General features: G+C 34.6%; 1 protein-coding gene across 1 annotated transcript in view; it reads right to left on the bottom strand.

Annotated features, from left to right (window-relative positions):
* LOC136840265 (neuronal cell adhesion molecule-like) overlaps positions 1 to 12,500 on the bottom strand; it is a 1,114,986-nt gene that overhangs the window by 444,189 nt on the left and 658,297 nt on the right. Inside the window, exon 3 of the mRNA XM_067106910.1 lies at positions 4,046 to 4,224. Within this exon, the coding sequence (XP_066963011.1) occupies positions 4,046 to 4,224 (179 nt within the window). The remainder of the gene's footprint in view (positions 1 to 4,045; positions 4,225 to 12,500) is intronic.

The following is a 12,500-nucleotide window of genomic DNA, read 5'->3' as shown; positions in this document are numbered from 1 at the left end:
CTACGTCTGCTCATTGTACGGATACTTGATAATGTGGACTGTTTGTCCAAGAAAGCTTGTAACTTTTGAATAAAAACTCATTAGATACCATCCAGTTTGAATGAGGTCCTTTTTAAGATATATATATATATATATATATATATATATATATATATATATATATATATATATATATATATATATATATATATATATATATATACACATACACGCAATGAGTATGTATGTGTACATCTATCTATATATCTACCTATCTATCTATCTATCTATATCTATATATATATATATATATATATATATATATATATATATATATATATATATTTATTTATATATTTATAAGAACGAGATTATGTACAATATATATGTGTATCAAATCCTCCTTTACACCCTTCACGCTTTTGTGTAATGCAAAGACTACCTAAGAAACCTCGCGGCCTTTTTTTATGGGAAGCAATTTAGCAAAAGCAACCATGAATTAAAGGAGAGGTAAATGAAATTCGGAGAGCGAGATACAATAGGAAGGCCCATTTTAATATTTTCGCACGTCAGTAAAGGTCAGAAGGCGGCGCCATTTGAGCCTCTAGAAATCTGGTCTGAAATCTTTGTGTCAGTCAAATATAATGGATGCTGAGAGGTGAGCAAACTCCAGAACGTCGCCATTGAATTTCCAAACTTTTTTCTGTGATGCGCTCCAGTGCTTCTGTCGAGGTTTTCTCTCGATTTCTCCTACTATTGCTGCTTATAATAATATTGCTTACTGCTGGTACTACTACTACAACAATGCTACTATCACGACGACTGCTACTACTTTTATTATCTATTACAGATATATCTCTTCTGATGTCTACAATTTTACACTTCCATCCACTTCATATTGTTTTTACAACTGCTGCTCCTCCTACTATTGCAACTGCTCCCACTACTGATGCTATTATTATTATTATTATTATTATTATTATTATTATTATTATTATTATTATTATTATTATTATTATTATTATTATTATTATTATACATCTAGCATAACAAAAGCAATCGTAAAGGAGAAATGACCGGTCCAAAATGCTGCACTGGTAGAAGTTACCCTGAGAGGAAATTTTACCAACAAAAGCCTCGGTTAAAAAAATTAACGAGAATTTGTTGCAACTGCACTCAGTTTTTCCCTCACTCCATTCACTGAAACTCGATACGTTTTCCGCTGTTTTGCTTTTGGAATAAAGGAAATGGCCCAAGTGTACAAAGGATTTCGGTAGGCAAATATTGTTGGGGGTTTCTTCGTTTTCAAACAACGGTTACTCCCACAGCACATTCTCAAGAAATATGTCAAGGGGATTTTTATATAAAATTTATTTATTCTGAGGTCCCGGAGACTTTAGTCTTTTCTTTTCATTATTATCTTATTAATGTTTTATCAACCTTCATAAATAAGTCCATCAGCGACAAATTCTTAACAGATTTTATTTTGCTTCTATTAACAGGTAATGACTACCCACACAGCATATTTAGGCAAATATGAGAGAGAGAGAGAGAGAGAGAGAGAGAGAGAGAGAGAGAGAGAGAGAGAGAGAGAGAGAGAGAGAGAGAGAGATTACAAATCTGCAAATACGCTATCACTGAAGTTTTGTTATTTTCACGTAATGTTTCCCCCTGAGCACATTACACAAATTTATGTCATCAAGTATTTAGACCTCAATCTTAGCTGTCAATTTTAACTTATTTAACGGATGCTGACGATATGCTCCAATGAGGCAGTAACCCGACCTCGACCTGACCAGTGAAAAACAAGTCGTCACGAACTTTCAAGCAACGCAGGAAACTTTTCTGGATAATATTCAAAGCGACAAAGGTGACGTCGGAAAGAGAAAAAGGAGGCTGCCCCCAAATCAAAGCATCTTGCAACAGAATGACTTTGCCTAATACGACGGCCCCGCCGGTCGGAAATTCTTATATGACCTTTGATCTCTTCTAAGCCTGGACTTGAACTCTGCATATCGGCTCCATTAGTGAAGCAAGAAGCCAAACATAAAGTTGCTTAATCTCTTAAAGTTCTTAAGCTACAGTCAAGGTAAAAAAAACTTTAACGTTTAATAGGCAGGGGAACGGACATATAGAGTGCCGGCAGAAGGTAAAGAGACAGACGAACAAACAGGTCAATAACTGGATGGATGCCCAGGGAAGGTAAACCAGGGCATAAGAATTCTGAGGAGAAATTGTGCCTTGACATAAAAGTATTAGTGTCCCTAGTGACGAAAAGCAAAAGACGCTTCCTTGTTTTATGTCACTTTCAATGGGAACCCCATTACAGTCTCTCTCTCTCTCTCTCTCTCTCTCTCTCTCTCTCTCTCTCTCTCTCTCTTACCATCTTACCAAAGATCTGGAATATGTTAAGATGATTCCTAAAAGCTCTTCTACGGGAAGCGATATGGAATACTTAATGCCGTCCTATGGCTATATTCGCTGCCACTTTATCTTCACGTAATATACATATGTATATGTACACACACACACACACATATATATATATATATATATATATATATATATATATATATATATATATATATATATATATATATATATATTATACACACACACACACACACACACACACATATATATATATATATATATATATATATATATATATATATATATATATATATATTTTTTTATATATATATATATATATACCTATAATATATATATATACATATAAATACATATATCTACATATGTATATATTTTTATATATATATGTATATATATATTATAAATCAATGACAAAATTACGAACAGCTTAAGGTAGGAAGGACACATTTTATGGCTATATTTCATCGACTAAACTTATTTAAATTAAAATGATAAACTAATTTTTTTTTTATGAAACTACAGTCTTCCAGGCTACAATAATCCGTCACACAAACAAACATTTCCTTTGTTTCTTTACTCCTTGTCGTTAAATACCTGCTTTGGTTTAACTTGTACTTTCTATTGTTTATAATTATACAAAAGCATTCACTATTATTATTGTTATTGTTAAGTGGATCCATTAATATGAATCGTTTCTTTTTTTTATTAACTGGAAGTCTGCAGCATGAAAATTGGCTGGCTCGTTGTTTTAGATAAAATGTGCCCTGTGCCCAAGGCTTGCCCGTACTATTAGAAAGTATTAGGAGAAAAACATGACTGGTGAAAAAATGTAGACTATATATATATATATATATATATATATATATATATATATATATATATATATATATATATATATATATATATATATATATATATATATATATATATATATATATATATATATATATATATATATATATATATATATATATATATATATATATATATATATATTACATACATATATAAGAAAATGCAATGTATAGAATTAAATCAAATAGAAGAAAATAACAAAATAAGTCCAATTTCAAGTAACACTTGTATTAAGTTCTCTTTTCATGAATATATATATATATATATATATATATATATATATATATATATATATATATATATATATATATATATATATATATATTACATACATATGTAAGAAATGCAATGTAATGAATTAAATCAAAAAGGAGAAGAAAATAACAAAATAAGCCCATTTTCAAGTAACACTTGTATCAAGTTCTCTCTTTTCATGAATATTGTTCTTGCTGAAATTTCTGTTAAGTTTATTTCTATGTAATCTTATGCTTAAAATTATTATCCAGCAGTTTTCCTTTTTCTAATTAGGAAAGGACAAAATAATAATAATAATAATAATAATAATAATAATAATAATAATAATAATAATAATAATAATAATATGCGTGTATATTAACAATGGCATAAATATACCAGTACAAATGGCAAACAAACACTAAGTTTTAAAAAATCAAAGCAAAGCAAGCACCTCAAAAATAGGTAAATCTACAAATCCAAACCCTTCAGAACAACAAACAAGTTACTTTTATTCGAAAGAGTCGGTGTATTCAAGTGAAAAGCAAATTCAGGTAAACAAATACTATAACCTGCAACTCACCGATCTGTCCCCTAGCATGTGGACCCTGCAGGGGAGATAGGCGCTCTGCCCGGATATCACCGTATGGTTGGTGGGCGAATCGGCGAAATAAGGGCGTGGCTTGCCCAACCACCAGCCCTCCGTGGTGGTGGTGATGGGCGGCGCGGCTAGGTGCGGGGACGGGGTGGAAGAGGAGTCCCCTGTAGGCAGAAAGAGAAGAACTATGCTTTACGGTTTTGTTTCCAGGCAGCGTCTGTTTGGAGTTTGGAAGAAATTAGCGGTAGGATTTTGAGGACAGAGAAAACGTCCGGACAGAAAAAGGTTTCACATGGGGTTGCTGGCGTTGCTGTTTGAATGACAAGGCGGCCTGTCGTCCTGGACAAGCCTGGAGATGATGAAGAAGCATGCTTATGGCAGACACAGGAAGGATAGTGGTTATATATATATATATATATATATATATATATATATATATATATATATATATATATATATATATATATATATATATACAGAGAGAGAGAGAGAGAGAGAGAGAGGAGAGAGAGAGAGATATATACAGAGAGAGAGAGAGAGAGAGAGAGAGAGAGAGAGAGAGAGAGAGAGAGAGAGAGAGAGAGAGATTTGTGACAAAAAAAAAAAAACAGGAAACTTTTAGTACTTGATCCTATGAAATGTCCCAATATCAAATTGCTATTAACGAATGCAGTACAAACGCATAACATCTAAAACTGCAAAAAAATCTGTGTGAAAGTGTATGAAAAACAATATAGCAGTTTGAACTGAATCCGCAATTAGCGTCGTCTTAAAAGAAACGGCAAACGAGGAATCTTGCAATTCGAAACAAAGAAATAGCAAGTTGTTAAGTAAGAAAATAGAAAGAACTCCGCCGTCATTAGCGAGGACTTAAGAACATTTACGAATGAGGAATAAAGACGGAAAATTTTACGAGAGGGGATTAATGAGGATTAACGAGAGGAGATTAAGGAGGAAACGAAGCTCTCGACATCTTTTGTTTACTACAACGCCAGATGGTCTCGTCAGGGTGATTATCACTCGCGTTAAAAGATACAATAAGGAGCAGACAAAACAAGACAAGAAAAACAGGACAATCAGCAATTCAAGAGGCAAAAAAGTTGGAGACAGCAAGACTTTCCCACTTTTAAGCTTTGTCACTTGAGAAGGTGTTGTCAAGAAGGGAAAGCCCGTGATCGTGGAAACAGATTTTTTTAGCCGAAGGATGGTCTTTCTCAGCTGAGGTATGGGGCTTCGTTAGACAAAGAGGTCAGTGTTATTGAATCCAAGGCTTTCTTAGTTTTGGAGGTGCTCTTTTAGATCGAGAGGGCTTTGTTAATTGGCGACGGTTCGGTAGCTGGGGTAAGGCGTTCTTAGTTGGGAAAGATACTGTTAGATGTGGAGGTCTTTGATAACAGGTTATGGCTTTGTTACTTACAGAAATGGAGAGTAGTTTAGGAGTGAGGGGGGGGGGTAACAGAGGGTCTTTCTAACTCGGAAGGACTGACAAATGGAGAAGGATGTGCTTTCTTAGCTGGGGAGGGTAGTGTTGCTAGTTGAGAACGTCTTTGGTAAACGGAGAAGGCTTTGTCAGTGAAGGATGCTCTTGTTATAGTTAGGGTTGGTAATGTTAGATAGGGAGGTCTTTTATAAAAGAAAATATCTTTGCTCCATTGGGATGGTCTGCCTTAAGTGGAGCATTTATTGTTAAATGGGAAGCTCTTGTACCAATGGACGAGTTTTGTCAGTTAATGCAGGTCTTTTTAACTATGGAGGGCCTTTAAAGAAGGTCTTAGCTAGCAGGAGAAGACTTAGAAGGTTTGTTAGTTGGGAATCCTACAAGTTTTTATTATATTATAAATATACTACACTATGTAGTCCTTTAATTAACATCGGCGTCAATGACAATAGAAGTCACGACGCCTGATAACTTAAAATCATTCATTCATTTCCCTTCAAGAGGTTGAGAAGTTAGTTAAGGCGAGTCTTTCTTGGTTGTTTAGGATATTTGTTATTAGGACAACTTTGTTAGACTGGGATGGTGATTTCTACCCTAGGAGGGCTTTGCTCACGGATAATGGCTTTACTATTAGTGGCGAAATCCTCAGTTGGACAGGGGTTTGTTAATTGGGGAAAGGGTTGTTAGTTAGGTTTTCTTGCTCGTTCGGAACATTCGCTGGGTTTTAAGGATATGTGCTAATTTGCGAGGGGAATGCGTCAGATAGGAAAATCTTTGTAAGAGGAAAATTTTGGGAGAAAATTGTTATTACTTATGAAAGGCTCAGTTACGTTTGTTTAGTTGGTTAGCAGCTTCTTTAGTTGTGAAAGTATGTTTGATGAAGGAGAACCATAATATGATTTATTACTGAACACGATCAGGGATAAGGAATTTAGGGTATATTCTTATTATAAGTCTAAATCTGGGCCTATAACATATAGATACATACACACAAACACACACACAAAATATATACATACATACATACATACATACATACATACACACACACACAGTCACAGTTCCACAAAAGGGGCAAAAATTCAAATAAAAATCCTGGACAAATTGATGTACGCCTCTTCGACAGACACTTGGGGAACATGATACGAAATCTCTCGCCTCCAATCACAAGTGGGAGAGAAGTGAGAAAGGAATGGTGGGGAGGGGGTGTTGGCAGTGGGCGTCAGGGCATAGAGGTTGGGGTGGAGGTTGGGGTGGATGTTGGGGGGGGGGAGGGTTAGCGGCAGTTCTGGTCAGTGTTCGTGTCACTCCATGGGCGTCTTTTCACACCACAAAAAGTGGCCCAATTTGGAAAGTGGCAGGCATCGTGTGTCATGTCTTGAGCGCGACAGAGAGACAGAGAGAGATAGAGACGCCATCACACAAAACCGCATGCGTGAGGAAGATAGAAGAAGAAAAAGAAGAAAAAGAAGAAGAAGAAAAGGAAAAAGAAGAAAAATAAGAGGACGAAGAAGAAGCAGAAGAGTGGGAGATGTTACGTCTGAAATTAGGTTCATACATAATACACAAAGGGAAAGATAACACAAGGAATTTATTCAAACATCTGGTTTCTTACTCCTTTTGGGGGGATGTGGAATATTATTCACAAATATTCTTTCATTATTCATTTCCCTCATGAGGAAAAGAGAGTTTTGAAGATCCGCCTGTAAGTTGTACATCGTAAGTTATGATACATTGCTGATTGAAAGGTAATACATATAAGGTAAATTTATTACTGGGACTACCCTACAGGAGGAAAAGAGGACGAAGGCATAGGGGACAATTTTCCATTACGTCGGAGAAAATCCTGCATCATGGCGGAGTCTGTTCCGTTAACCTTTAGAACTGCTGACAGACTTTATTTTCATATACTATTTTTATTATTTAGAAAGACTGATTTTCCCAATGCAATCCATTCTGTCTTGCTTCTTTTATGCAGCGTTTCAAAGATTTTGTACTCTCGCTTAAGCAACCATTTACAATTCCTTTTACTGTAAAATGTACTGGTACCCTGTGCAGCATACAGTAAAAGAACTGTGGGAATACATATACATATACACACATATATATATATATATATATATATATATATATATATATATATATATATATATATATATATATATATATATATATATATATATATATATATATATGTAAAGGCACATGACAGAATCCCACGGCAAGAGGTTTGCAGGTGTCTGCGAGCAAAGGGAACACTTGAGAAGCACATGAGTCCAAGCTAGATGGAAAAATTGGAAAAAGATGTCAGGTGTCTTGCGTGACCGCAGAATCAACATAAAGGTCAAAAGAATATTGTATCAGGTTAAAAGAATATTGTATCAGACAGTAGTGACACCAGCACTGATATAAGGAGCTGAAACATAGCCGGTAAAATGAGCACAAGAGAAGAAATTGGATGCGGTAGAGATGAAAATACTTAGATGGATGTATACAGGAACAAAAAGGATAGGATCAGGAATGAAAGAATAAGGGAAACTACTAGTGGCAGAACTGTCAAAGACGGTCCGGGAAAGAAGACTGCTGTGGTATGGCCTTATGATTAGAAGGGAGGAGACGTATGTGGGAAGGAGTGATGCAGGTGGAGGTGCCAGGTGGGAAAGCCAGAGGAAGACCGAAGCGAAGGTGGATAGGTACTGTTCAAGAAGAGCTGAAAGACAAACAACTGTCAGAGGACGATCTGCTTCATTGAACGAGGTGGGGGAAAGCTCTCAGAAACATCGACCCTACATACAAGAGGGAAAAGATTCAGAGAAAGATGATACATACACACACACACACACTATATATATATATATATATATATATATATATATATATATATATATATATATATATATATATATATATATATATATATATACATATACATATACACAAGAGGGAAAAGATTCAGGAAAGATTATACATACACACATGCACACACACACTATATATATAGTATATATATATATATATATATATATATATATATATATATATATATATATATATATATATATATATATATATAGTGTGTATGCATGCGTGTGATTATCTCTATCTCTCTTTTTCTCTCTCGCTCTCATACGTAGTCTTTGTAATGTTTATTTCTACGCCAAGTTTTTCCAGCAGAAACTCTGCATAAATTTTTCATGAAAAAAATTAGAAATCAAACATATCGCATATGCTCGATGATAAAGCTTTTTTTTTTTACAGGCAGAGGTCACTCCATTATTTACCTATAAAAGGACACAAATTTTATGTTGTATGCTGAGTATAAAAATATAAATAAACAGTCAGATGTATATAAATATTACATGTGCCAATATGACGTTCTGACTTAAGGATTTCTGCATAAGAAGGATTCTGTATACTCTACATTTTTATACGAGAAATATAAACATACACACATTGTACACACACACACATATATATGTATATTATATATATATTTATATATATATATATATATATATATATATATATATATATATATATATATATATATATATATGTAAATAATCAATCATCGTCTCCACTTCCTCTGGTAGTTCGCCACTCATGTCTTCCCCGTGTTCTGTTTTCATAAATTTTCCATTATTTCCAGCCTCCCTTCTCATAGTTCTCATCCAAGTAGGCTTGGGTTTTCCCGCTCTCCTTGTGCCCACAGGGGGTAGGGGAAGGTCAGGCCCAAGCCACTTCCATTTTCCTTTCATCATATCCCATCTACAAATGGAACCTACGTTATTTCCCATATATTATCATTTCGAACTCTATCCTGCCATCTAATTCCTATTGCTCTTTGTAAGCTTTTTTTTTTAATCGACAAAACCTTTTAGATACAGTTTCACTGCCACACCATGAACTGTACTAGATTTATGCATAATCTTACTTTTGTATGCAATTTATATCTACGGTACACCCAAATCTTATTCAACCTACCCAATGCTTGAAATACCTTTTTATAGTTACCACATTCATTGAGGTCACCTTTCCTTGTCACCTCTGCTGGGACTTCCAATTCCCAATCATCAGGCTTTGTATCCTCATTCCACATTATGGCAAGAAAGGTAGTTTGTAAGAGGTGTCATTCAGTTTCAGCAAAAGTCACCTCCTAAGTGATTCAGTCAAAACTCGGTGTTTTCTATCTCCGAAGTTTCTCTTTTATTGATTCCACCTCAATTCTGTGAATTTATTCATATTTACACTCAGGTGTTCCTCATCTTCCGGCATATCTATCAAACTGTCATACTTATATCTCTTATTCATGACTTCACAATAATGATCTGCCTAACATTATCTTTCTTCTTCTTGTGATGTCATTATTAACTCAGCCTTCTTTCTGGCAGGTACTGTCTGCGTTTCTTTTCACTCACAGATATTCCATAAATTCTGTGGATTTTCCTAACATTAATACCACTCACTGAATATACGGCTTTGTTAACATTATTAGCCTGTTACTCCAAATATTCTCTCTTCTTCCTTCTTGAATTTCACTTCATCTCATTATCTAGACTTGAGTACTTAGCATGTTCCGCTATGTGTACTTCACCTTCTTCCTGAAATTATGTTCTGTTTGCCCTTTATTGTACACAAGATCTCGGCAGATACCGAAAGTTTCCGTCTTGTTCTTTTCCAGCAGATTGAAACACATTCTCGATGTCAAACTAGTTCTCATTCCTCAGATGTGGTTTCAGGAACTGTAAAACAATATCGACATTCAATTGCCAAAGCCTCTCGATACCTATCTTCAAGATTTACTGTAATACGCCTAAATACTCTGTCAACCATTTTTGTTGGGTGGGTTTAATTTAAATTTCAGTGTGACAATGGCATGTTGGTGATTATTGCCGGCATCAGCTCCTCTAACTCTTAATATTCCTCAGTATTTTTTTTATTCTTTTGATAAATGGCTATGAGATTTATTTACTTCTTGCGACTACCATCTGGAAAAGTCCAAGTGTATTTATAGAGTTCCATTTGTTGGAAAAAATGACCTCCAATCACCCAACTATTTGCATCACAAAAACTAATAAGCCCCTTCTCATTTTCGTTTGAAGGTGCTCCCAGGCCTTCCTTGCCCATCAGATCCTTCATACTTTCTTTGCCTCTGCCAACTTTGGCAGTCATCAGTTCTCATTACTTAAAATTTGTCTTTTATTTCTTCGGAGGCATCATTCCTTGGAGCATAGCATCACTTTATTTGCATAATTTTTTTCTAATATTCACTTCCTCATTTCTGTTTGCATTTACATCCTTCAAATAAACATTGATGATTATACCAAGAGAACTCGTATTTTAAAGGATATGACGCCTTGGGAAACATCTAACCAAGTAGCGAAAGTTTTCCGCAGTTTGCATTTCTAACATTAAAACTGCAATATTGTTCACGCTATAGGGCGGAAAGAGCACAAATCCTGATATGCTGAAAAATGTTAGGGAATCATCCGTTCAGTCATTTTGCTCAACAGGGGCATAAAATGATTACCTCTTCTTTTGTTGTTAATGCAAGAGTACTGCAGTCAAGAAAAGTGATGCTTTCGGAACTTCCGTTCTCCCATTAAGGTCCAACTGTGTTACTGACTTCGAAGCTCTACCTGTGAAACTGCCCAATTTTTTAAAGTTCAAAATATTGAGAGGTAAAAAGAATTGCTTTTAACACCACTAACCAACTCATACTAATCAAAATGTTGAACAACTCAGAATCTCCTACTGCAGGAGCAAAGTAACTCATCTCGAGGTACTGAAAATGAACAGTGATTTTTGTTCAACAGCAAGGCATGTACAGGTAGGCAAACTTACTCTCACGCATGGTCATGGTTCAGAGAATAATAATAATAATAATAATAATAATAATAATAATAATAATAATAATAATAATAATAATAACAACGTGGTATGATAATAATGACAAAATACAATGAAAAGAAAATGAACAATAAAGATCGACCATAATGAGAAGAAATAATGGACCTGATTATGCTTAAGCCTACTCATCCTGGAAATGTATTCACACAGAGACACGATATCAAGAAAAATGAATAAACATTAGGACAACATTTTGCTTTCCCCGTGACAATGAGCTTAACTAGGCATATTATGCGAGAGATTTTGTGTAATACGGTCTCCTGCTAAATAGGCATTGTTCCATTAGGCCTACTTGGCAGCCTTCTCGTCCTTGGACGTGGAAGAGTTCCTTTATCCATCTATGTATCTTTTCTGTCTATCTCCAGCCATAAACACACACACACACATAAATATACAACATTATATATATATATATATATATATATATATATATATATATATATATATATATATATATATATATATATATATATATATATATATATATATATATATATATATATATATATATAGACAGAGAGAGAGAGAGAGAGAGAGAGAGAGAGAGAGAGAGAGAGAGAGAGAGAGAGAGAGAGAGAGAGAGAGAGAATCTAATTACGACAATTCCCTCGTAACATTTCGAATTCCTCACACTTTTTGGACACACTTGTCACTACATAACCTGAGAGCCAAATGCAAGAATATGAAGCAATTCGAACCTGCAATCAGAGTATCAGAATGAGGTCACATTACCGACTCGACCCTGCTAAGGACGTTAGAAGTGCATATGGATCTCAGGCTTTGTACTGAGAAGCACGTCCAGAAGTGTGAAGAATTGAGAAATTACCAGGCATTGTGGTTATTATAACTACACACACATACTATATATATATATATATATATATATATATATATATATATATATATATATATATATATATATATATATATATATATACACATTTGAGTATAACTAAACTTGTAAACATGTACTCTACGGAAATTTGAACTGCTTGACCGATCTAGATGAAATTTTGACCCAAGGCAGGTTTTCACATAGGTTTCAAACCCATACCCACGCCCTCTGGGGTACTGTATTTACAGCGGGTCCCG

Source organism: Macrobrachium rosenbergii, chromosome 7, assembly GCF_040412425.1.
Source record: "Macrobrachium rosenbergii isolate ZJJX-2024 chromosome 7, ASM4041242v1, whole genome shotgun sequence".
In the NCBI taxonomy this organism is placed as follows: Eukaryota; Metazoa; Arthropoda; class Malacostraca; order Decapoda; family Palaemonidae; genus Macrobrachium; species Macrobrachium rosenbergii.
Note: the sequence above shows the minus strand (reverse complement) of the source record. Positions and strands in the feature narration are given on the sequence as shown.